General features: G+C 41.8%; 1 protein-coding gene across 2 annotated transcripts in view; it reads right to left on the reverse strand.

Moving 5' to 3' along the window:
• The window catches only part of ECI2 (enoyl-CoA delta isomerase 2), a 46673-nt gene extending 27441 nt beyond the window's left edge, over positions 1-19232 (reverse strand). Inside the window, exons 1-2 of one of the 2 annotated variants that reach the window (XM_072603707.1) lie at positions 19096-19232; positions 85-247 (exon numbers count right to left, since the gene is read on the reverse strand). In XM_072603707.1, coding sequence (XP_072459808.1) covers positions 85-207 — 123 coding nt within the window. In that variant the 5' untranslated portion in view covers positions 208-247; positions 19096-19232. Of the gene's footprint in view, positions 1-84; positions 248-18959 lie in introns of both variants that reach the window. The other variant, XM_072603706.1, reaches the window with a different exon arrangement.
• Positions 19233-27913: the final 8681 nt, after the last annotated feature.

The following is a 27913-nucleotide window of genomic DNA, read 5'->3' on the forward strand; positions in this document are numbered from 1 at the left end:
AAAATAAAACATTAAAAAAATTTATTTAGGAAAAAAAAATTACCTTCACTCATCCCCCACCCAGGACAAACATGTTTTGTTTACCTGTTTAAACAGTGCATAGAGTTTTAGTTTCACTTCATTTCCTGGATCCTCCTTCAAGTCTTTCACTTGCCTCTTTGCCCTTTCAAAGTCTTCCTGACTGGCTCTCATAGCCCCACTGGTCATGTGCAGCTGAAGTGCTGAAAAACTCAGGGCTGGAAGTTGCCTACAAACATTCAAGGAGGTGACAAATTACAGACTGATTTCTAATGACCCTGATAACACTCCAAAGTAATACTAACCCCTTAGCTATATTTCCTCCCATTGGCTAACAGTGAACAACAGTTTGAAGTTTTTGTCATTGTTTCCAGTAAGGAATCAATGGGAAGAAATCAACAGTAACCTACAAGACAAGGAAAAACCACGTCTGTGCAATTGGACAGACACTCATCCCATTTCAGGAAGCACTTTGAGTGGAAAGAGAAATAAAGGCTTCAAAAAGCAGAAATAAGAACCACATTTTTACTGGTAAATCTTTGCAGAAGGAGGAAAACAAAGCACCAATGGGGAGATGGGCATAAGGTAAGAGGACAAATATACCACCACCACAGCAGCAAACCTTGAGGACTGGGACCTGACTTTGAGCAACACAAAAGCCAGCATAAAACCAATTATATTTTATGCTCTTTGGAGCAGAGGAAAGGACCTCCTTCAGGCCATGACGGTCTTGATAGTGAACTTGGACTATGTGAAAGGCCTGTAGGATACGGACTGGACTTATCCTGTCTGGGCTGAGAGGGCAGAAGGAGAAGTTACAGAGAACTGAATATCTTATTAGATAAGACAGGGACAAATGCAGGCTCAGTAAAGAACTTTCTAACAATTAGAGAAACCTGTTTTTAACGGAGAAGACTGTTCTGTCACTGAAAGTGTTTAGAAGCAAAGACTAGAGAGCCACTTGTCAGAGAAATTGGAGAGGGGAGTCAGATTGGAGAAGGGTCCAAATCTATAATTCCATGGGGGAAATCTGACCCAATTAGGCACATTAATGGTATATACACCAAAGAGATCAAAGACAAAAAGAAAGGCTCAATATACACCAAATATATCTGTAGCATCACTTTCTACTGTAGCCCAGAACTAAAAAGAAATACATTCTCATCAGCTGAGGAAAGACTGGACAAGTTGTGTGATACATAAACCTATTGCTATAAGAAACAATAAAGAAGGAAGCATGGGAAAACTTATATGAATGAATGAAAGCATAGTAAGCTGAACCAGGAAAATGATATACACAAGGACTATGAGAGTATAAACGGAATGAAAAAGAACAAGAAAACAAGCAAAGCTGAATGCTGATAAATTAAAATGATCAGTCTTATCCCCCAAAGAAGAGGTTTGGGAAGACACCTTCCCATATTTCTTTGCAGAAGTGGGGACCACAAATGTGGAACACTGCATATAACTTTTTCAAAATGTTGGTTTGTTTTGCTAATTTTCTTTCCTTCCTTCCTTCCTTCCTTCCTTCCTTCCTTCCTTCCTTCCTTCCTTCCTTCCTTCCTTCCTTCCTTCCTTCCTCCCTCCCTTCCTTCCTCCCTCCCTTCCTCCCTCTCTCCCTCCCTTCCTTCCTTCATTACAAAGAAGAGAGGGTAGGGAAATATTGGTGATTAAAAACAAACCAAAGATATAAATAAAATTTTATTTTTAAGCTAAGAAGTAATTGGTGAGTAAAAATGAGTGGCAAACCACTCCAGGATCTTTGCCAAGAAAACCTCAAAATGGGGTCACAGAGTAGTTTTGATTGAAATTACTGAAGGACAACAAATTATATAAAAGTGAAAGATTTTTGGAAAAGTAATTTAAGCCATAATAAATTTACATTTATTATGTATATGTTTACATATTCCTTTTTTTTAAAGTTTTAATAATTGGTGACAAGCAGCACGACAGAGAAGACCTAGGTTCATGTCCTACCTGAATGAATGAAAATAAAAGAATGAACAAAAAAACATATTAAGCACTTAATGTGTGCCAAGCACTATGCTAATAGCTGTGGGATTAAACAGAAAAAGTGAGACCATCCCTGCTCTCAGGGAGCTCATCCACTAATTCTGAGAGTCAACACAAACCAAATTTCAGCTGCTGGGTACGTAAGAAGCCCTGTAAGTCCTAGAAAGTGCAAAGGTAGAGATAATGGCATGACCCAGGGTTCCTTGAGTTGACTCAGTAGATCAGATGGTAGTGCCCAGGATTCTGGAGGGCCTATAGGCAGAGCAGATGACAAGGCTTAGAGGACCTTAGGATGCAATGGAAAGGCAGTAAAGCCTATATCCCATCCCAGCAGTGTGAGCAGTCAAGCAGCCCAGACAGTGTCTGAGCTGCATTTTACAAAATGTGCTTTCATAGTTCCTCATATCTCTCTATTGAGAGGAGGGGTTCTTAACTAGGAATCCACAGATTACCCAATGGGTCAATAAATTTTTTTGGGGGGGTGCGTCTGAATTTGGATGGAAAAAATTAAGTTGATATTTTCACTAACCATTAGTTTCTTTCACAATCCTATGTATTTTATGTACTTAAAAACATTGCTCTAAGAAGAGAAACATTATCAGGCTTCTCCAGACTGCCAAAGGGGTCCGTGACACAAAATGGCTGAGTCCCTGCTCTGAAGGAAGTACATTTCTTCACCAGTTCTTTGGGCCCAAGATTGGTCTTTACAATTACTCTTTTATTGTTGCTTCCATTTACATTCTAACTGTCATTGTGTACACTGTCAATTCAAGCCCCAACCAGGGGTGGGGAACCTGTGGCCTTGAAGCCACATGTGGCCCTCTAGGTCCATAAGTACGTCTGGATTCAGTCAAAGCTGGATTCAGTCTCCTCTGCTGGATCTAATGGAATCCTAATAAAGCTGCCCCTATCCCCAACATTCTAACTTCCTTACGGGCCCCACTGAATAGCAGGCATGTCCTGATTTAACCATAATCTGGTTTTTTTTTTTTGATGTGTTCTTCTTTCTTTCTTTCTTTAACTTTTAACATTCATTTTCACAAAATTTTGGGTTCCCAATTTTCTCCCCATTTGTCCCCTCCCCCACTCCAAAACACCGAGCATTCTGATTGCCCCTATCACCAATCTGCCCTCTCTTCTATCATCCCTCCCTTCCCTTGTCTCCATGTTCTCTTTTGTCCTGTAGGACCAGATAACTTTCTATATCCCCATTACCCGTATTTCTTATTTCCTAGTAGCAAGAACAGTACTCGACAGTTGTTCCTAAAACTTTGAGTTCCAACTTCTCTTCATCCCTCCCTCCCCACCCATTCCCTTTGGAAGGCAGGCAATTCAATATAGGCCATATCTGTGTAATTTTGCAAATAACTTCCATGATAGTCGTCTTATGTAAGACTAACTACATTTCCCTCCATCCTATCCTGCCCCCCATTGCTTCTATTCTCTCTTTTGATCCTGTCCCTCCCCAAGAGGACTTCAAAATGCTCCCTCCTCCCATTGCCCTCCCTTCCATCACCCCCCCCCACACACTTATCCCCTTCTCCCCCACTTTCCTGTATTGTAAGATAGGTTTTCATACCAAAATGAGTGTGCATTTTATTCCTTCCTTTAGTGGAATGTGATGAGAGTAAACTTCATGTTTTTCTCTCACCTCCCCACTTTTTCCCTCCACTAAAAAGTCTTTTGCCTGCCTCTTTTATGAGAGATAATTTGCCCCATTCCATTTCTCCCTTTCTCCTCCCAATATATTTCTCTCTCATCCCTTAATTTCATTTTTTTAAGATATGATCCCATCCTATTCCATTCACTCTGTGCTCTCTGTCTCTGTGTGTGTGTGCGCGTGTGTGTGTATGTAATCCCACCAACTATCCAGATACTGAAAAGTTTCAAGAGTTACAAATATTGTCTTTCCATGTAGGAATGTAAACAGTTCAACTTTAGTTAGTCCTTTATGACTTCTCTTTGCTGTTTACCTTTTCATGCTTCTCTTCATTCTTGTGTTTGAAAGTCAAATTTTCTTTTCAGCTCTGGTCTTTTCATCAAGAATGCTTGAAAGTCCCCAATTTCATTGAAAGACCATTTTTTCCCCTTAAGTATTATACTCAGTTTTGCTGGGTAGGTAATTCTTGGTTTTAGTCCTAGTTCCTTTGACTTCTGGAATATCATATTCCATGTCCTTCGATCCCTTAATGTAGAAGCTGCTAGATCTTGTGTTATCCTGATTGTATTTCCACAGTACTTGAATTGTTTCTTTCTAGCTGCTTGCAATATTTTCTCCTTGACCAGGGAACTCTGGAATTTGGCCACAATATTCCTAGGAGTTTCTCTTTTTGGATATCTTTCAGGCGGTGATCAGTGGATTCCTTGAATGCTTATTTTGCCCTCTGGTTCTAGAATCTCAGGGCAGTTTTCCTTGATAATTTCATGAAAGATGATGTCTAGGCTTTTTTTTTTGATCATGGCTTTCAGGTAGGCCCATAATTTTTAAATTGTCTCTCCTGGATCTATTTTCCAGGTCAGTTGTTTTTCCAATGAGATATTTCACATTATCTTCCATTTTTTCATTCTTTTGGTTTTGTTTTGTGATTTCTTGGTTTCTCATAAAGCATTAGCCTCCATCTGTTCCATTCTAATTTTGAAAGAAGTATTTTCTTCAGTGAGCTTTTGAACCTCCTTTTCCATTTGGCTAATTCTGCTTTTTAAAGCATTCTTCTCCTCATTGACTTTTTGAACCTCTTTTGCCAATTGAGTTAGCCTATTTTTCAAGGTGTTATTTTCTTCAGCATTTTTTTGGGTTTCCTTTAGCAAGGTGTTGACCTGCTTTTCATGCTTTTCTTTCATCTCTCTCATTTCTCTTCCCAGTTTTTCCTCCACCTCTCTAACTTGATTTTCAAAATCCTTTTTGAGATCTTCCATGGCCTGAGCCCATTGAAAATTTATTCTGGATGTGTGGGATACAGAAGCCTTGACTTCTGTGTCTTTCCCTGATGGTAAGCCTTGTTCTTCCTCATCAGAAAGGATGGGAGGAGATATCTGTTCACCAAGAAAGTAACCTTCTATGGTCTTATTTTTTTTCCCTTTTCTGGGCATTTTCCCAGCCAGTGACTTGACTTCTGAGTGTCCTCTCCACACCCACCTTGCCTCCAGATCCGCCCAGCTAGTGCTTGGGGTCTGAGATTCAAATGCTGCTTCCCAGGCTTAGGGCTTTGGTGGGGCGGGGCTGCTATTCAGTGTGAGATTAAGTTCAGCTGCTCGGGTGGGGGCAGGGCCGCCACACAGGGCTCAGTTCCCTCAGGGGGTTTATGAGGAGACCTTCAACAATGGATCTGAGCTCCTGCCTGCTTTGGGAACCCCTGTCTGCTGCTGCCTCCGCTGCTGCCTCTGCTGTTGCCTCCGCTGTTGCCTCCTGAGGGGGCCTGAGTTATGGGGACTCCCTGCTCCCCTCTCGGCCAGCCAAAAAGACTCTCTCACTGACCTTTGCGCCTGTGGGTAGAGAGACCTGTGTGGCCGCTGGAGATTCTGTCCCTGAAGCCTGCTCGGATCTGCTCCTCTCGGTGCCAGGCGGGCAAGGCAGAGCTGGGCTCTGCTCTGGGGCCAGGGCATGATGGAACTTTCATGTTGGCTTTTCAGGTCTCTCTGGAACAGAAATCTCCTCCACTCCGTTGTTCTGTAGCTTCTGCTGCTCCAGAATTTGTTGGGAGTTCTTCTTTACAGGTATTTTATGGGCTGTGGGTTTGGAGCTAGCATATGTGTATCTTTCTACTCCGCCATCTTGGCTCCTCCCCCCTATAATCTGGTTTTAACCACACCACAGGCCCCCCAGATCCAGCCACTTCCCCCAGATCCAATTCACATATTTGAATAGGTGTGTCCTTGTACTCAACCATAATCATATCATCCATCTAGCCTAAGACAGGACCCCAATACCTAACTATCCATCTTGACCAGACAGGACTACAATAGCTAGCCAATCAGAAGGCACAACCAGGGTGTTTGACCACTGGACCACAGAAGGGGCCCTGCCCTATTGCTTAATCCCTTGACAACTCCCTCCTGCCTTTTAAATATCTGTAAATTTCCGTTATGTAATTGCATCTTTGTCCTATAAAAATCCCTCTTGCTTCCTCTGAAATTGCTGGTTCTTCTTGGAACCTAGCCCACTTCTGAGGGGCATCAATCCTCAATAAATTCCTACACTAGGATCAGTAGTCTAACTCTGAATTCTTTGAGATGGTGCCACCACCATGAAACTGCAATAGATTCCCATCCTTTAAATGGAGCTAACTCTTCGAGTTCTATCCTGGACCTTCTTTTTCTTCTCCCTCTATACTACTTCATTTGGTGATCTCATCAGTTCCCACTGATTCAATCACTGTCTCTATGGTGATGATTCTCAAATCTACCTTATTCTGTCCCATTCTCTCTGGTGACCTCCAATCTCAAATCTCCAACTGCCTTTCAGATATCTCAAACTGAATGTCCAGAAGTCACCTTAAACTCAGCATGTCTAAAACAGCATCCATTACCTTTCCACCAATCCCTCACTCCTTCCTACCTTCCCTATTTCTATCCTTCCGGTTCTTTAGGCTTACAACTTATATTTCCTCACTATCTCTCAGCCCCCTTATCCAAGCTGTTGCCAAGGTCTGTTGATTTTACCTTTGTTACATCTCCTGAATATATCCCCTTCTCTCCTCTGACCCAGGCCCTAGGTCCCAACTACATCAAAGGTAAAATCAAAAAGAGGGAGGATACACTTCAGCAAAAATAATGTTGTTGCTATTTTGTCTCACAGAGGTCCAATGACATCAGGAAAGGGACGTCATGACTTGGAAATGAATTGAATTTAAATGATGGAGGGGGTATGCAAAGTCTCCAGCTTCACTCTCTCCTCCAGAACCATCTGGTCCTGTGGCATGACATAGATCAAGACAACTGGGCACTACTCTAGTGGAAGCCCTTGTCATCTCATGCCTAGATTATTGCAACAGCCTGCTCATGGGTCTGCCTGACTCAAGACTCTCCCTGCTCCAATCCTTCTTCCATTTAGCTATCAAAATGACTTTTCCTAAACAGCTCTGTTTACATTACTTCTTTACTCGATAAACTTCGGTGGCCTTCAGGATCAAATACAGAATCCTCTGTGTGGCCTTCAAAGCCCTTCCTAACCTAGCCCCCTCCTACTTTTCCAGTCTTTCTATACTTTTACTCTCTGATACCTATTCTTTGATCCAGTGACATTGGCCTCTAGACTGTTCCATGAGCAAGATACTTCATCTCTCAACTCTGGGAATTTTTTCTGGCTGTCCCCCATGCCTGGAACACTCCCTCTCCTCCACTCTGACCATTGACCTCTCTGGCTTCCTTTAAGTTCCAATGAAAATCTCATCTTCTGCAGAAAACCTTCCCCAACCCCTCTTAATGTTAGTGCCTTCCCTTTCTTAATTATTTCCAGTTTAACCTGTATATAACTTGTTTGTATATATTTGCTTGCATGTTATTTTCTCCCTTAGACAGTAAGCACCTTGAGGGCAGGGACTTCCTTTTGTCTCTTTTTGTATTCCCAGCACTGTGACAGTAACCCGCACATAGTAAAAGTCTAACAAATGTTTATTGATTGATTACTACTAGCAGGCATTGTGCTAAGTGCTAGGAATAGAAATAGACACCAACCAATAAAATACTCCCTAAAGTGTCATAAAGCAACTTACACCTTAAGGGGGGGAGGGAACAGATAAAAGAAAGCTATAAAGGAAAGTCCTCCCCCCTATTTACCCAGGGCTATGGTGATGATATTGGAGAGTCAGAAGCAGAGTTGGGAAGGAATGAACCTTTGGTTGACCTGGGCTCTTCCTTAAGAGTTCACCATTGGGAGAAGAGGATCCAGAGATGGAAAGAAGCTCCAAGGTGAGAAGGCCAGAGACAGAGGGAACTTCCAACACGAGAAGGCAGCTGAGGCATGGTGGCAAAGTCCAAACAGTCAGGATTAGAATCTCCATCACATTACCCTTCTTCCCACATTTCTCTGACTTGCTCCCATTTGTCATTTCTCATGGCACAACAGTATTCCATTCCATCCAGATGCTGAAGTTTGTTCAGCTACCCCCTAGTCATTGAGTAATCTCTTTGTTCTCAGTCCCTAACTAAGAGTGTTGGATTTAAAGTAAGAGGACCCGGGTCCAAATGAGATCTTAGTCTTTTACTATGTAAGTCATAGTAGGCAAGTCACTCAAACATCTTAAACCTCAGTTTCCACATCTACAAAATGATGGGGTTAAACGATCTGTGCCTTCCAATTCTAAATCTATGATCCTAAATATGGGCATTGCCTTGCCCTGGGATAAGCCCAATTTGGTCTTATAGGTAGTAGGTTAACAAGTTGCATCATCTCCCCAGTTCCTCCTTGCCAAAAATATCATGCATATTTTACTGACCATAAGAACTCACCCACCACTTATTCTTCATCATGTCACAGTGGTGACCCTGAGTTCTCCAAAGCAACATTAGCAGAATACAAGCTCAAAAATATTCTACTGAACAGGAAAGGTTGGGAAACAGACTGTCAACTAAGGGTCCGGTTTATCTCTTAGAAGCTGCGCCAGAAGGTGATGAGCTAGTTTTCTGTCTATAAAAACTCATGAAACTGCTTGTTGAGCTAGCAGAGAGTCTAAAAGTCTGCACTAGTGAGAGACATACCCATAAATAAAAATATCATGTATCTTTTGAAATACTGACAAAACTGTAAGAAAACCAAAGAATGAAAAGATCTTAAAAAGAACAAATTTTAAAGTTCTTTATTCTGAAAGCAAAAAACCCTAAAAAGCCCATTTGTATATACAAAGTAGAAAAGGATTATATGTGAAATCAGGAATCTCTATTAGGTATAGCTTGCTTTAAAAAAAAGTTTATAATAAATTTAACATGTTAATTTCAAAGCTATTCTATCATTTCTTCTTTTCTGCAGTTTTTTTTTGTTTTTTTACAGGTTTTTCTTTAAAACCATAGATTTAGATCTGGCAAAAATCAATTAGACTAGAGGTGGAAAGGGCAACCACTAAGTATGTAAAGATTTATGAAAGCCCCATATTGACCTAGCTTTAAATGTAATATTATCTATGTTTCATTATATTTGGATTTATTTTTGCTAAATGTTTCCTAATTACATTTTAACTCAGTTCTGGTAACACTCAAGAATGTGGTAGGCTGCATGGGGCCATGTTTGACACCTCTGACCCAGATTAATCTAATTTTAGAGTTGAGGAAACTAAGGCAAAAAGATGTTAAGTATTCAAAGTCCCATAGACAGTAAATAGTAAAGGGAGGGTTTGAACCCACGTCCTTTGATTCCAAAGCCAACACTCTTCCCATTGGACCATTTCCCAATTTAAGGACACTCAACATCTTATCAAAGTTTCCAAAATGTGAAATAATCCAAAATGTGAAATATTCTTGGTTTGGGCCATAGTGTTTGGACTTGGAACAGGATAAATATATGCAGTGTTACAAATGATCTTATTAATAAACTAACTAGTTGTTTGGGCTGCTCCTGATCCTATTGCCAAGTTTTACGCAAGTCACCTGGCAAGGTGATTTTGTTTCCAAATCTTGTGGAAGATGGTGAAAAGATGTTCAATGGATACATACTATTACAGGTATCACAGAATTTGAGCTGGATGAAATTATCTACTCAGTTTCTTCATTTTACAGATGAAGAACCAAGGTCCAGAGAGGGCAAGTAACTTCACACAGATAGAAGGGCTAAGTGACCTGCCCAAAGTCACACAGATAGTAAGGATCAGGGCTAGGCTTCACACTTATCCAACAACACCATCAGTTACATAAAATTTTATTATATCCCGTATAAAGAAAAGGGACAAAGGTAAATCTGATTGATTTAGCCTCTCCTTTCTTCACATAGCCACCTAATTATTCACAATATATAAATGACCAATCATTACATACCTAGTAAATACACTTATCTCTTGAATTCAACTCAATTCAAACATTTACTAAGTGGCCACTATGTGCCAGGCACTGGGGGTAACAAACACAGAACAAAACAAACATAAACCAGTACTTACCTTAAAGAAGCTTACATTCTACAACCTATAATCCAGAGGTTCTTGACATTTTTTTGGTGTTACAGACCCTTTTGGCAGTCTGTTAAAACCTATAAACCCCTTCTCAGAATAATTTTTGTTGTTGTTCAGTAGTGTGTCTAACTTTTTGTGACCCATTTGAGGTTTTCTTGGCAAAGATGCTGGAGTGGTTTGCCATTTCCTACTCCAGATCATTTTACAGGTGAAGAAACTGAGGCAAACAGGGTTAAGTGACTTGTCCAGAGTCACACAGCTAGTAAGTGTAAGAGGCCAGATTTGAAAGCAGGACGATGAGTTTTCCTTACTTCAGATCTGGTGCTCTATCCGTTGTACTACCTAGCTGCCCCTCTCAGAATAATCATTACTGCATACATTAATAACTGAGAGAAATGTTAAGTTTCAGGTAACAGTGAAAATACAGATGATTTTTTTTCTTATCACTGAAATCTATCAATGGATCTATGAATCCCAGGTTAAGAGCTGCTGCAATAAATCTAAACTTATAACCTTTTATTACTTAAAATGAACATGCTGTGAGAAATAACTCAGGTTTGAGAGGAGTGAAGATAAAAAGATAAGTTTATTATGCGTGCTACTGCAGTTGGCAGGTATCTCATGAAATAGATACACCGTATAGAAACAAAAGCAAGCCTTAAAAACCTATGCCCGATGGCAAAGTCCCTCCCGTTTTCCCACTGGCTGGGTAATACAGGATATACAACTTTCTGATATGCCTATTACACAGTTCCCTTTGATATGTCCTTGCTCTTGCTACACGCATTTTATGACCATTAACATGAACCTTTAGTCCTCCCAGAGGAGAAGTTAATATGTATGAGCTTATTATGCATGAGTATTCCAAGCAAGATGTAACTTTTACTCTATTTAATTGATTTCTAACCTCAAAACTGGATAAAACAATTGGATCCTGCTTTGCCCATTATCTTCTGCTTGAGATAGAACTCAATTGTTATGCCTCCCATTCTGCTGATTATCATTCTGAATTTATGTAAACACATTTCTCCATTATATCTCTCAATTTCCATCTTCATCTGCTAGAAGATAATCTAGTACTAATCTATGTTGATAGTGTCCCTGTTTAAATGTCTCATCCTTAATAGCCATAGGCAGACAAATTCTCGGAGGTATCCTGATATCTTCACAAAATCAAATTATTTTCCTGCATTTTCTGTAAGTCAAAAGAGTTTCCGGTATGTATGGATCCCACAGATTTCATAAGTCATGTATTATATAATTTCTGTGAAAACAAAAGTTTTAATCATTCCTTACAATGCTACGTATGCTTTAATTTTGTAATGAAGAAGAGGGTGAATGGAAATTGAAACACATCACCAATTTCAAAAACAACTAAAATAGTAATCAACCTGATTTGAAGCTCCCCTCCATCATCTATTTGAAAAATGCCAACAAAAATAACCCAAACATCAAAAGACCATAAAAAGATATTCACCTATAATATTGAATAAATCTTGCTACTCAAAGGTACTCTAAGGGCAGTGGTAAATTCTTAACATAATTTATTTGGTTTTGAGATGAAGGAAAAGCCCAAGAGATAGAGTTTCTGGGTAATTAACAATCAATTTATTAATTATGGGTAGCAGACAATAAATTGAGGTCAGTGGTTCTCTCAAAAACCAAAGATGAGCCTTGGAGACAGACCATTGAAGAGGTTGTCCTTGATGGGTGGAAATCGGCTCTGATTGGTTAACAATTAATGAGAGAATTAATATTATAATGAGTGGTGGGTTCATTCTAATGAGGGGCTGGGAGACATGACTCTAATAATATCAGTGCTCTTGAACAAAGAGATTCATCTCAAGCCTCCCTCCTTGAGCAACGTAGACAAAAGGATCTATCCTCCATCCAATCTTACCTGCACAGAACAATGGGCCAAAATTCACCTAGCTTACATTTTCTTTACCATTTATCAAAAGTAAGTTCTCCCAAATGGGTGGGGCCCCACCCAAGCTTGAGAAGAATGTTTCATTATGGTATAGGTTCTACTTATACATTTATGTTAAAAATATATCCACATTAGATATGATGTAAAGAAGAATTAGAATTAATGGGAGGAAATATGAGAAAGAAGAAACAAAACAAAATAACAAAAGAAAAGGAGAACAAATAGTATGCTTCCATCTGCATTCAGACTCCAAAGTTCTTTCTCTGAGTGTGGATGGCATTTTCCATCATGAGTCTTTTGGAGTTGCCTGAGGTCCTTGCATTGCTGAGAAGGGCTAAGTCTATCAAAGTCAGTCATCACACAATGTAGCTGTTGCTGTGTACAAAGTTCTCCTGGTTCTGCTCCCTTCATTCAGCATCAGTTCCTATAAGTCTTTCCAGGTTTTCTGAAGTCCATCTGTTCATCATTTTTTATAGCACAATAGTATTTCAGTATATTCACATACCACACTTGTTCAGCCATTCTCCAGTTGATGGGCATCACCTCATTTTCGAATTCTTTGCCATCACAAAGAGAGCTGCTACAAATATTTTGTACATGTGAGTAATAATTGGTTGTTAATAATTATTTTAGTTTTGAGTTTAAAACTCATTATGTTTCAAATTCTTCTTGGATCTTTGCCTTTTAGCCTTTCTAATTAAAATACACACACACATATATATATATATGTTACATATATTTAATTAGACACACTTACAGGGAATTTTTAGGGTAAGAAGGCATGGCTGGACTGGTGGAAAGCAACATCATCTGGTATCATTGTGGATGTGTCTGGGTAGTCTGTTGAATAAGTGTGTAAAGATACACATGTGAGAGTGGCCTTGCTAAGAAGAAACTGTGCTCATTAGATACACTGTGAAAGAAAAGCAGATTCTAGGATTCTGGGGTTCCTTGAATTAGTAAATGATATATTGAGTGCCTGCTATTGGTCTGGAAAAGAAATAAGAAGCAAAAGGTCCCCAAGGCAACAGATGTTTATTCTTAAAGGCACAAGGCCAATAAAGACAATTAATGATGACGATGAAGAAAATAGCCACCACTTATTATAAAGTGCCAGAAGGTTTGGGGAGCAATTTGCAAATTTTTTTCTCATTTTATCCTTAAAACAAGCTTGTGAGGTAGATGCCATTCTCATTCTCATTTTATAGATGAGGAACCTGAGACTGAGGGAGGTCATGTGACTTGCCTTCAGTCTTGGAGTGGTGTCTAATACAGGATTTGAACTCAGGTCTTCCTGATTCCAAGTATTCCATTCTACTTCACCACTTAGCTGCCTCTACTGAAAGATTTCTTAACTTTTTTTGAGTCATGGATGCCCTTGGCAATCTATGGGCCCCTTCTCAGAATAATGTTTTTAGATATATAAAATAAAATACATAGGATTACAAAGGAAATCGATTATATTGAAATAGCGATCAAAATATTTTTTAAAACTATTCTATGACTTTATGTTTAGCATTGTGCTTGGTGCTATTGGAGATACCAAAGAAATACAGGCCATAGACTTTAATATGTCATACATTCATGAAACAAAGCACAACATACGACAATAGCATATTCAGAGCCCAAAGAAGAGAATGATTCCAATGGGATGAAGAGGTCAAAAGCAGGCCTCCTGAAAGCACTAGAACTATCTTAAAAACTCTTGAAAGCATAGGTATAAATGAATTTTTCCTTAAAATGATAAGAAGCATCTACCTAAAACGATCAGCTAAAAACTTTCCCAATAAGATCAGGAGTAAAACAAGGATGCCCATTAGCATCACTATTATTCAGTATTGGAAATGCTAGTAATAGCAATAAGAGAAGAAAAATAAATTGAAGAAATCAGAATGGGTAATGAAGAAATAAAACTATCACTTTTTGCAGATGATATGATGGAGTACTTAGAAAATCTTAGTGACTTAACTAAAAAACCAGTTGAAACAATGAATTATTTAAGTAATGTAGCAGAATATAAAATAAATCCGTATATGTCATCAGCATTTCTATCTATCACCAACAAGACCCTGCAAGAAGAGATAACAAGAGAGATTTCATTTAAAATAATTGAGACAATATATAATTGAGACAACATAAAATACCTGGCAGTATAGTATCCAAAACAAACCCAGGAAGTATATAAATATAATTTAAAAACACTTTTTATACAAATAAAATCAGACTTAAATAACTGGAGGAATATGAATTGTTCATGACTGGGTCAAGCCAATAGAATAAATATGACAATTCTAACTAAACTAATTAATTTAATCTGTTTCATCCCACTTAAACTACCAAAATTTATTTTATGAGCTAGAAAAATAATAACAAAATTCATTTGGAAGAACAATATGTCAAGAATATCAAAGGAAATACAAACATAAATGAAGGAGGTCTAGTAGTACTGATCTTAAACTATATTTTAAGGGGGTAATTATTAAAACTATCTGGTACTGGCTAAGAAACAGAATGGTGGATCAGTGAAATAGAGTAGGTATACAATATATGGTAGTACATTGTTATAGTAACCTCGTGTTTGATAAACACAAAGATCTAAGCTTTAGGAATAAGAATACACCATTTGGTAAAAATTGCTGGGAAAACTAGAAAGCAGTCTGGCAGAAACTAGGTACAGGCCAATATCTTATCCCATTTACCAAGGAGGTGCTAGTCTTCTCTAAACATCCCACACAATCCTAAGTAAATGAGAAGAGCACAGAACATACTACCTATCAGATTTGTGGATATGAGAATTTATGAAAAAACAAGAAATAGAGAGCATTGTGGGATGTAAAATAGATAATTTTGATTACATTAAATTAAAAAGGTTTTATACAAATAAAGCTCTGTAGCCAAGACTATACAGAAAGCAGAACATTTTGGGGAAAATATATAGCCAGTTTCTCAGATAAAGGCCTCAATTACAAATATAAAGAGAACTGAGTCAAATTCATAAGAATGAGTCATTCCTTAATTGATAAACTGTCAAAGGATATGAACAGGCAGTTTTTGAAAGAAGAAATCAAAGCCACATATGAAAAATTCTCTAAATCATTATTGATTAGAAAAATGCAAATGAAAACAACTCTGCGGTACCACCTCACATCTATTAGATTGGCTTAAAAGGATAAATGAGGAAAATGACAAACGCTAAAGGGACACTTTATCGAGACACTAATAATATATTGTTGGTAGAAATGTGAACTGATCTAACCAGTCTGGAGAGCAATTTGAAATTATGCTCAGTTATAAAACTGTGTATACCCTTGCATCCAGCAATACCACTATTAGGTCTATTTCCCAAGGTGATCAGGGAAAAAGGAAAAGAATCTATATGTCCTAAAATATTTATAGCACCTCTTTTGTGGTAGCAAAGAAGTGGAAAGTGAGGGGATGCCCATCAACTGGGGAATGACTGGATAAACTGTGGTATATGACTGTGATGGAATACTACTGTGCTGAAAGAAATGATGAGCAAGTTGATTTTAGAAAAACATGGAAAGATTTTATGAAATAATGCAATGAAATGAGGAAAAGCAAGAGAAGGGTGCATACAGTAACAACAATTATTATTCAAAGAGTAATATAAATGACTAAGCTATTCTGAGAATGTGATCATTTAAATCAACTACAAAGGACTTTGGAAATAAAATGCTATGCACCTCCAGAGAAAGAACTGCTATGTGGAAGCATAAATTATATGGTTTCACATACATACTAATATCAAATGTTGACCTTTTCTACTGTGGGGTTGGGAGGGAGGGAGACAACTTACAATCCCAAATGTAGTAAAAATAAAATAAAATAAAAATTTTTTAAAATCTGATTTCTGCCTTCCTTGTCTGAGCATTGCAAGCTCCTAATCTTAATTTGGGTATGGATGATATACCTGCAGATATACCCTTGGTGGAACTCCAGTAGGCTCTTTAGGCTCTTTAGGTTCAGAGTAAGACAACTGCAGACTGTCCCTTGGTTGGAACTTCCTGCCCTGGTTACTCAGCTACAGGCTTCAGATGTGACTGGGGGCTGAAGCCATGTCATGGAATAGCTATTTGATTCTGTCCTCTTCCTGCTGTAGGTCAGTCCATTTCAGGTACCCTCCTCAGTCCAAGTTGGATCTGCAACCCCTCTTTGAGGCTGGCCAGCCAATTGCAGGCTGGCTTCTGTTCCTGCATATCAGACCCCATCCCTGTTGGATTGAATCTGGGTCTACCTTTTGAGCTAGTACAGTCAAAAGTCCTAGTTCAGTCTCTGGGCTAGGAAATAGCTCTGTGTGAAGTTTTCCTGCTGGAGTTAAGGAGAAAAGAATGGAGAATGATTTTGACAAAGAAACCAAGGGGAATTAAATGTCTTGGCTATGATTGCTGATAATCATTTAATATCAATTTAATAACCTCAATAAGGGCCAGAGCCTGAACCAACCAGAAGAAGAGCCTGGACCTAACAGTTTCTTTGTTCTCTGATTAAACTCAGAGAATATCTTTTCCTACGTCAACAAGGCCAGATGGGCATTTTTAGTGTCTTTAACCCAAGACACTATCTTGAATAATGAGACTTTTTCCATATCTTAATGTTTTGTGGACATATACTATGTTATATAATATGTTAATGGTAAAGAAAACAGATATCCTGGGTCATAATTTCAATCAACACTTTGTCAACTCTTATTGTATTTACAACTTATTTAACTAAAGAACTTCCTTTCTCATGGTATAGTTCAACAAATATAGAGACCATAAATCTGAGGGACACAGACATCCTGGGATTGTCTTAAAACAGACTTAAGCCTGGTCATTCTTGTTTCAGACAGTCAGAACTTACGTTTTGGTTCCTTATACAAGTCTGCTAACTTAGACTAGCGTTAAAGGAATAAACAATATGAATTGACATATCGTCAAACCTGTTTGCTTTCTTTAACCAAACTTCCAGGTCGACACTGCATAAGTAACAATAACAAAATTTCAAGGTTGAAAGGGATCTCAGAAGCCATCTAGTACAACCTGTATCTGAACCAAAATGCGTTACAGAACATGCCCCCCAAGTGGTCATGAAGCCCTGGTAGCACATTATGCTACTGAACAATGTTTGTTAAAAATTCTTGTCCTTAGGAGGAGCTGAAATCTATTTCCTTGAATCTTCTTGGGGCCAAGCAGATATAATCCATCTCCCACAAGACAATCTTTTAAGAACCTCACTATCACCCAAGTCTTCTTTTCTCCTGGTTATATTATTATAGGCTGGGAAGAATGAAGGGTCAGGACAACAATTAGAACCTGTCTTCTGACTCCAAATCCAGGATTCCTTCTCTGACCTACCAAGTTGTCCTGCTAACAAAGGACAAGTGTCCTACTTAGGTTATTCCTAAATGGATTTCTCCTACAATACAACCACCAAAAACTGGAGAGGGAAACCCATTAGAATTATCTACTGCAATAGTCCAGGTGAGTCACGATGAGTGCATGAAATAGAGGGGGAGTTATGTAAGTAATGCGAAGGGGAGAAAAGTGAGAGATACTGTGATGGTGGAATTGACAAAACTTAGTGCGAGAAAGATACAAAGTTTGTTTGATCTCCACAGAATGAAACACTTAGTAGCTAAGTGATAGGAAGGGAGCACTGATCAAACGAAGTTTAAAGGCACTGCGTTTGCAGGAGAGGTAAGCCGAGGCCAAGTTATTCCCTCAGGCGCGCTTGCTTAACAAGCTTCAGGCGAACTCACTGACCCACCCCTCCGTTTTCTACTAATGGGATCTATGTTGAAGCATGTTTGGGAGGGGAGAAGGCACCAAGGATTACTATGTAATGGGAGTGTCAGAAAAGACTGTAACCCTGAGGAGCCTGGTCCAGTCCTGACTCTAAGGGGAGGTCTGATCACCCAAACAATATTTGAACTTGCTCCTGCTTCTGCATGGGGCTCTGTCCTGTTCTCAGTGAACAGTACTGATGTCCGGGGGTGTCAGTAAATTTGCCTTTCTCTGCTCACTCTGTCTTTGAGTTACTTTGATGAGCATGGCCTGTTTCCAGCACTTAGCAACTGAACCTGTGACAAAATCCGAATCAAAATAATCGTTTGTCCATACTGAACACCCACACCATTATGCAACCCAGAGGGTTACCTCAGATTTCTGGTCAGTATCCAGGGAGAAGAATGTTATTGCACGTATTTATACTTAAATAAATAAAATTGAGGGCAGCTAGGTGATGCAGTGCATAGAGCTCTAGGCCTGGGGTCAGGAACAGTCATCTTCCTGAGTTCAAATCCGGCCTCTGACACTTACCAGCTGTGTGACCCTGGGCAAGTCACCTAACCCTGCTTGCCTCAGTTTCCTTATCTGTAAAATGAGCTGGAGAAGGGAATGGCAAGCCGCTCCAGAATCTTTGCCAAGAAACCCCCCAAGGGGGGCTCCGAGCAGGCACCGAGCCATCGGATCTGGGTGAAGCTGTCCGAGTTCACGCAACATCTGGCCCAACGGGAAAAAGCCAACCCCGGTAAGGCAGGGCAGAAATCACTGAGATCTGACCTTGACCCGTCCGCAGAGAGCCACGGCCAGACCGAGCATGGGGATGGGGGACAGCTGATCCAGGCACTGCCGAGAGTTCAAGTCCGACCCCGGCGGCGGCTGGGTGACCGCGGGCAAGTAAGAGAGGGGGAGGAGGAGGGAGGGAGAAAGACGGAGAACCGGGGTGTGGAAGGATGGAGGGCGGCCGGGGGACTTGGGGGGAATGCCGCGGATGCGAGGGCGAGAACAGGAGGAAGGGCCAGCGGCTCGGGCCGGGGCCTAGGGGCTGAGCCGCCCCGCGCCCTCGGGCCCCCGGGCCCCTTTCCGTGCTCCCGCCCGGGGCGGCCGCGCCTGCCCGCTTACCTCCTCCAGAGGCTCCCGGGAAGCGGCGGCCTCCGGCAGGCGAGCAGAGCCGAGAGCATGCCGCGGAGCGAGGAAGCAGAGCGCAGACAAGAGCGAGCCGGCGCCTCGGGAACGCGCGGACCGCGGCTTCACTTACCTCTTCCGCCAGCTACGCGGCTGTACCGCCCCGGACGCGGCCCGGGATTGGGGGACGAGAGCCAGGAGAAGCCCGAGAGACGCTCCGGAGAGCCGCCCGCCGCGGGGTCCTCAGCGGGCCACGGTCCGGGTGCGGGACGCGGACGAGGCCCGAGCCGCGGGGTCTCAGCGGGCCACGGTCCGGGTGCTGGACGCGGACGATGCCGGAGCCGCGGGGTCTCAGCGGGCCACGGTCCGGGTGCTGGACGCGGACGATGCCGGAGCCGCGGGGTCTCAGCGGGCCACGGTCCGGGTGCGGGACGCGGACGATGCTCGAGCCGCGGGGTCCTCAGCGGGCCACGGTCCAGATGCGGGACGCGGACGAGGCCCGAGCCGCGGGGTCTCAGCGGGCCACGGTCCGGGTGCTGGACGCGGACGATGCTGGAGCCGCGGGGTCTCAGCGGGCCACGGTCCGGGTGCTGGACGCGGACGATGCTGGAGCCGCGGGGTCTCAGCGGGCCACGGTCCGGGTGCTGGACGCGGACGATGCTGGAGCCGCGGGGTCTCAGCGGGCCACGGTCCGGGTGCTGGACGCGGACGATGCTGGAGCCGCGGGGTCTCAGCGGGCCACGGTCCGGGTGCTGGACGCGGACGATGCCGGAGCCGCGGGGTCTCAGCGGGCCACGGTCCGGGTGCGGGACGCGGACGATGCTCGAGCCGCGGGGTCCTCAGCGGGCCACGGTCCAGATGCGGGACGCGGACGAGGCCCGAGCCGCGGGGTCCTCAGCGGGCCACGGTCCGGGTGCGGGACGCGGACGATGCGCGGGGTCTCAGCGGGCCACGGTCCGGGTGCGGGACGCGGACGAGGCCCGAGCCGCGGGGTCTCAGCGGGCCACGGTCCGGGTGCGGGACGCGGACGATGCTCGAGCCGCGGGGTCCTCAGCGGGCCACGGTCCAGATGCGGGACGCGGACGAGGCCCGAGCCGCGGGGTCCTCAGCGGGCCACGGTCCGGGTGCGGGACGCGGACGATGCCGGAGCCGCGGGGTCCTCAGCGGGCCACGGTCCGGGTGCGGGACGCGGACGATGCTGGAGCCGCGGGGTCTCAGCGGGCCACGGTCCGGGTGCGGGACGCGGACGATGCTGGAGCCGCGGGGTCTCAGCGGGCCACGGTCCGGGTGCGGGACGCGGACGATGCCCGAGCCGCGGCGCTGGTGAGCCGCTGTGACTGCGCAGCGAGAGGAGGTGTGAGTGAGTGAGTGAGTGCGGCTGTGCGCGGGGGCAGAGTCCTCTCCTTTCTGCCCCCTGGGTCCTGGTGGATGACGCAAGAGGGAGGCGGGGGTTAATCCACGTGATCTGCGCTCAGGCCAAGGGCACTTGTCCGCCCCCCAGCCCCCTGTATCCCTCGGTCCACAAGCGGTGAGCAGTGGCTGGCTCTCGGTGCCAGGCGGTGACCGCCGGGCAGACAGACAGGCAAACATGCCGTCCCTGCCCTCAGGGAGCTCGCCCTGTGATCGATGGGGAGCGCTGCCTTCCGCCTGCCCCTTCCAGGGGGCGCTTCAGTGCCAGACCGGAGGGATTTCTTGTGTAACTTTGCGCTGCCGGGACAAGGGTGGGCAGCCCCCTGGCAGGGGCAGGGACTGTAGGAGCGGGCAGTGCTACCGTTTAAAACGCCGGGTAACTTCACTCCACATGCAGGTGGGTATCTAGTTGTAGCAGCAGGCGTGTGGACCAGCGAAAGCAGAACGCCCCCGGTGGACCCTGGCACGGCGGCAGTCCGTGCCAACAGCCCAGCTTTCTGTTCTGTTTAACCGGTGCCGGACAGCACTAGTGATCGTTAGCTTTGCAATGTGGCTCGCAATCCGGCGGTGCTAGGTCCCTGTCCTTCCCAGTTTTTTTCGTGCTTTCCCCGTGGATAATTTCGTTCCTTCGGGTGAATTGTGATTAATTGTCCAACTCCCTCAAGTAATACTTGAGCAGTTTGAGCTGTAAGACACTGAATATATAAATTCATTGGAGCCCTATTGCCATTTTGGGGATGTCAGCCCATCCCAGCTAGGAGCAATGAATAGTTCTCTACTTACTTCACCTGTCTTTGTTTCTATAAAGGGTTTCCTATGGGACAAAAGCTAGATGTGGGCATCTAGGTGGGGCAGTGGATGGAGCTGCTGGGCCTGGAGTGGGAGGATGAGAGTTCATATTTGGCCTCAGACCTTACTAGCTACGTGACCCTGGACAAGCCACTTCATCCTGCTTGCCTCAGTCTCCTTCTCAGTAAAATGAGCTGTAGAAGGAATAGCAAACTACTCCAGTATCACTCCAAATGGGGTTTCAAAGAGTCACAAACAACTGATACATGTAGCCTAAAAGGCTTTTTGTCTGTAGGCAGCAAGAGAGGAGGACTCCCCTGAAAAAGCACTAAGGTAGTGACAAAGATCTAGTGATCAAAAAGTCAAACAGTGAGGAAAATGGCAAACCAGTGAAGTATCTTTGCCGAGAAAACCCCAAATGGGGTTACAAAGAGTTGGACACCACTGAAATGACTCAGCAGCAATTTGTGTATTGTATATCTCCTTTTTCCTCTTCACCCCTAACATAACCTCTTTGAGGGCAGGAAGTATTATATCTTGGTATATATTATATCTTGGTATCCGCAGTGGTTAGCCTGATACAGAAGGAGATAGAGAAGATAACCTCAATTTTTCCAGTGGGTTTTTACTCATTTAATAATAATAATAGCTAACGTTTATATACCTGTGTACTATGTGCTACTAAGGGCTCTTTACAAACATCATCCTCATAATAGCCCTGGGAGGGAGATGCTCTTATTATCTCTGTTTTACAGATGAACAAAGTGAGGCAGACTGAAGTTAAGTGACGTGCTGTGGGTCATAGAGGTAGTCAGTATCCAAGTGCAAATCTGAATTCCAGTCTTCCTGACTGCAGATCCAATGCTGCACCACCCAGATGCTATTTGAGAAGTGCCTCCAGAGATTTCTCAGGCTCCTGACACTTTTCAGTGGTTCATGGAAAAAGGGACTGGTAACATGAAGTATGTCGAAGAATAAGCAGCTCCTTTGAAGTTATTACATAGATTCCTTATCTCTGAAAATCAATCAGTCAGTTACCTACTACGTGAATATGGATGGAAGTCATTACAGTTAGCATTTAGATAGCGCTTTATGAGGTTTAAAGGGTTGTACATAGGCTGCTTCATTGAATCCTTATGATAAGCCTGTTAGCTAGGTGCTACGGTTATCATTACCATTTTACAGGTAAGAGAATTGGAGCCCAGGTTCACATAGCTAGTAAGTTTCCCAGAGAGGATTCAAATTCAAATCCAGCACTGACCCTTGAGTCCAGAACTCTAGCCACTGTGGCAGATTGTTTAAGCGTTCTGAAACTTGACTGTCATTGTGAGTCTGGTTGATGTGTTTCAACCACCTCAAGTAAGGATTGGTTCAGCCTGAAATGAATGTTGCCCAATAAAGAGACACTCCTTCAAGCATTTATCCAAAGTGTGTACCAATGGAGGATATATAGTACACCTCTTCTACGAAACCCAAGGCAGTTAGGTGACCATGGAGTGCTAGATTTAGTGTCCGAAAGATCCAGCTTCAGACACTTAATAGTTATTTGACTCTAGGCAAGTCACTTAACCTCTTTCTCAGTTTCTTTATCTGTAAAATGGGAATAATAATTGCCTCTATTTTATAGGATTGTTATGTGGATTAACTGAAATAATGAAGGTAAAGTGCTTTGCTAACTGTAAAACACAGGAAGGATGCTAGGTATTACTAAACCCCAATGTGTAATGTTATGTATTATGGGCTTACAAGTAAGCCATATACTTTGGTTTGCTACATACAGCCTGAATGTGAATATTGTATTCCATGTTACTGTACCTGTATGTTGCCTGTGCATCTGTGAGAATTTTCTGTGTTCAGGCTGTATGAAAATTAATGCATATATTTGACATGTATCAGCAGTTATGCATGTGCACCACATCTCATTTGTAAGACTTGCATTTTTTTTTTAATTGAGGGGGAAGATGGAACAGAGGCCTATGTGATGCAAAGAAGTAATACATTTCCCAGATTTCTGGTCCTGGAATGTGACTGCTCATTTGGGAAGTCATTCACTGGACTCATATCTGGTCTTCAGACTGGAGGAGAGCTGGAGCCATATTTCAGAACACAAAGATCTAATGGGAAGTCCACTGAGAAGATACTTTTGAAACTGGAAGAAATTGTAATTATTTAAAATACGGGTAGGTCTTATTTAATGTTGATAATGAATTCCTTTGAAGTGCTCCCATTATTTGAATCTATACCATGTATTTCCATTAGTTCGGAACCAATGACCATATTTTATATAATTATAACTTGCAATGGTGTGAATTCCAATACATGTTACCATTTCATGGGATTCATTATTTGCATTAATCCTAGACCTAGTTGTGCTCTCACATCTGACCCCTAATTTGTGTGAATCCAGAGTGCGGTGGCACTCAGGTTTCACGTACCTGGTTCCAGCTTGTCTTCTGGAGTAATCATCTGGAATGTATCAGGAATGTAGATATATTGTAAATTTATAGTTATCATACACTATAACTATATCTCAGATATATTAATTAATCTCTCATTAAAATCAATCTATTAATGTATATAATATTTATATATTTGTGTAAACATAATAATGCCAATATAATTAATATTTCATAGATACCATTTAATATTCTGCATTAAATAATAAAATATTTGAATATTTTAGATATTTAAGAATAAATTTAATTTTTAAAATGTGTAAATAAATATTATAGAGTAAGCGAATATCATATGATTAGAAATAGGTATTATATGACTATAAAATTATATATACATGTAAAATATAACTATTATATATGTGTGTGTGTGTATATATATATATACACATACCCATTCATACACATGCACATACATATAAATATGCACACAAATATAGGCACCAGCTCAACTGGGGATCTCACACTATACTGGCAAGTAGTCTGCTAAATGGCAGGCCCTTTCCTGATCGGCTTTAGACAGAAAGCTATCTTTATTGTATCTGAATGTTTGACTGTATAATCCTTTAATGATAAGACTGTAGAAAAAAATTCCCGTAAATACATGAGTGAGGAGTCATCCAGAAGAATTAGTAAGCGTAAGTAAGCTGAGCCTACGAAGACAGGATCATTCTCTGAACTCATATCTGGTCTTCAAGTTAGATGAGAGCTGGAGCTGTATTTCAGATATAACACAAAAGTCTAGTGGAAAGTTCACTGAGGATATACTTTTGAAACTAAAAGAAATAAGGAGTCAATTCTGTCAGTTGGAAGGGGCTGATACAGGCTACTAGGTGGTGTAGTTAATATGGTCCTGAGGCTGGAGTCAAGAAGGTTTTGAGTTCAAATGTGACCTCAGATACTTACTAGCTGTGTGACCCTGGACAAATGATTTAACCTTTGTTTGTTTGTTTTCCCATCTGTAAAATTAGAGCAGTAGTAGCATCTGTCTTACATAGTACTTGTAAGTACAGATGAGATATTTTTAAAGTGTTTAGCACAGTACCTAACTCTTAGTAGGTGCTATATAAATGCTAGATATTATTATAAGGTCTAGAGAATGACAGTGCCTGCCAACAAGGCATCATGATTTTTAAGGAGGCTGGGTTGAAATACTAACACAGAATAATCGATGAGGAAGCTCAGTTTCATGAGGGGGTAGAGCTAGCTTTAACAAGCCAGGTAGTGAGTATGCTTCAGGAAGTCTATACAGATCAGAGAGGTCCACTGGAAAAGAAAAGGACAGATTTGTTGCCAGTCAGTCAATGGACATTCCATAAGCTCTTATTATGCACCAAGCATTGTGCTAAATGCTAGAGATACAGAGAAAGACAAAAACACAATCCTTGCACTCAAGCTCACTTTAGAATGTGAGAGACAACATACAAGACACACACACACACCATATATATATACACACACACACACATACATATGTGTGACATATACATATACACACATACATATGCATATATACATATATATACAAACACATGTATGTGTACATATGAATGGAAGGTAATCTCAGGGGGAAGGTACTAATAAGGGGGGGCGGTAAAGACCTACTGTAAAATGTAGAATTAGAGCTAAGTCTTGAGAGAAACTAAGAAAGCTAGTTGGTGGAGGTTAGGAGGAAGAGTATTCCAGGCATGGAGGACAGCCAGTGAAAAAGCATAGAGTTGGGTGATTGAGTACAGTATTTGAGGAACAGCAAGGAGGTCAGTGTCACTAAATCACAGAGTGGGTGCATGGGACTAAAATGTAAGAAAATTGGAAATGCAGGAAGGGGTAGAGCTGTGAAGAGCTTTAAATGATAAAAAGAACATTTTATTATGGTCCTGGACATAATAGGGGACCCATGGAGTTTGCTGAGTTGAGGAGTGGACAGTAGTGACATGGTCAGATCTGCTCTTTAGGAAAATCACTTTAATAGTTGAGTGGAGGATGGATTTGAGTGACGAAAGACTTGAGGTAGGGGAACCAATTGCAAAGGTATTGCAATAGGCCAGACATGAGTTGATGAAAACTCACATTACAGTGGCAGCTGTTTGAGTAGAGAGAATGGGACCTATATGAAAGATGTTGTGAAGATAGAATCAAGACTTGGCAACAGAGTTGGTATGTGTAAGTAAGTAAGTAAGTGAGTAAGAGTAAGGAGTTGAAGATAACACTAGGGTTTAAAATGTGATGTAGAAAAAGGTTTGAAAGATATAGTTATATGTCACAAAAGCCTGAATGACTAGGAGGATGATGGTACCCTTGACAATAACAGGAAAGTTAGGAAGAAAAAGATGGCTTTTTAGGGAAGGATAATGGACTCTGTTGTGGACATATAGTGAATCATCTGATTTAAGATTTAGAAGAGGCAGCTGATGATGTGAGACTGGAGGTCATGAGAGGGATTAGGGCTAGATTTATGGATCTGAAAATCAGTTGCATAGAGATGACAGTTGAATCCATGGGAGTTGATGAAATTATCAAGTGAAATAGCATTGAAGGAAAAGGGAAGAGAGCCCAGGGCCAAGCCTCAGAGAACATCCATGGTAGTGTGCATGACATGGATGAAGATCCAGCAAAGAAGACTGAGAAGGAGTAGTCATACATATAGGAGAACCGGGACAGACCAGTGTCATGAAAATTTAGAGAGAAAATACTGACAGTGCTAAAGGCTGCATAGAGGTCAAGAGGGGTGAAGTTTGAGAAAAGACTATTAGATTTGGTAATTAAGAAATCATCGATAACTTTGGCAAGTGCAGTTTCAGTTTAATGATGAGATTGGAATCCAGATTGGAGAAGGTAAGAAGTAAGTGAGAGGAGAGGAAGTAATAATATCTAGTGTAGCCAGGTTTCTCTAGAAGGTTAGCCACAAAGAGGAGGAGGAATATAGTATAATGACTAATTTGCACAGTGAACTACATAGTGGAACATTAGACAACCCAATTAATTGTAATCATGTTTTTGTATTTTCTTTGCTTTTGTTTCCTACAGAAATTCCTTATAGAAAATTCCAACCTCATCTGACCTAAACTAAGGGGGAAAAAGAATTTTTTATACAAGTAGCTCAAAAGGAACATCCAACTTCTGAGAGAGATCAGGCCATGGTGGTGGCATTAGCCATTCCAGCTTTGAATCCTGGGAAGAACCAATGGAGTGAGGACAGCTTGAGAACCATCAGGAATCTCAGAATCACATAATTCTAAGAGTTGAAAGGGCCGTCAGTGTCTGTCTTATCTAACTCTACACTATAACACATCAAATAAGAGATTGTCTAGCCTCAGCTTGAAGAGCTTCAGGGGGAAGAACCCATCTTCTTCTTGAAGTAATTTATTCCACTTTTGTACAATTCTAATTTTTAAGGATGTTTTTCTGATATGAAATCTAAATTTGTCTCTTTGCAACTTCTATCCATTACTACTGGTTCTACTATAGAACAAATCTCATCTCTCTGAATTTGAAAACTTTTCAATGACACCCCATCCATCAAATATTCTTTTTTTCCATTCTACAAATGTCCAATTCTTTCACTTTTACTTATTAAGTTGACTTCTACTATCCAAGTGCAAGACTTTCTATTTACCCCTCTAAAACTTTTGGCTCAAAGTGTCAATTGGAATTCTTACCTCCTTGGTGGAGATTGATTACTCAGTGACCCATGCCAGAGTGAAGGATGGGGAACAGTTGATAAGAGCATAAGGGGAAACATATCTCCTCTGTGAGAAGATAAAGATTTATCCTGTATCATTTTCTTATTGGTCCTATTTGCAGTTTTGCCCTGTAACTGCTTAAAGTCATAGTTCTTTGTCTCTGAACTTGGTTCAGAGTTCAGCTGGCCTGTAATGGGTTAAGTTAAAAAAAATCCAGCTCTCCTTCCTCAAGGAATTTAACTGACCTAGGAGAAAGCATGTGAAAGGAAAAGGAGTTGAGCTTCAAGGATGTCTGGTTTGCTGTCCAACAGTCTGAGTCACTATCTTGCACCTGCATTCAAAGAGCACTTCTTAGTCTCATGACAGAAGAACTTTCAACCAATTATGTTGTTCCCTGTGCCTCAGCTCTGTGACTCGTCATGTTGACCTTAATTCCATGATGTCATTTACCCTGTTCTTTGTTCTGTACTCCCCAAAACCTATATAAGGGGAATTATCCTTTTGCTCAGGGTATTTGGCATTAATGAAGGCAAGTCATTGACCCATTTATTGACAGGTAGCTTGCCTCTGCTAATAAATGTTATCTTGCTTGGAGATCTGCCTCAGTTTACCCTCT

This window comes from Notamacropus eugenii, chromosome 4 (genome assembly GCF_028372415.1).
Source record: "Notamacropus eugenii isolate mMacEug1 chromosome 4, mMacEug1.pri_v2, whole genome shotgun sequence".
In the NCBI taxonomy this organism is placed as follows: domain Eukaryota; kingdom Metazoa; phylum Chordata; class Mammalia; order Diprotodontia; family Macropodidae; genus Notamacropus; species Notamacropus eugenii.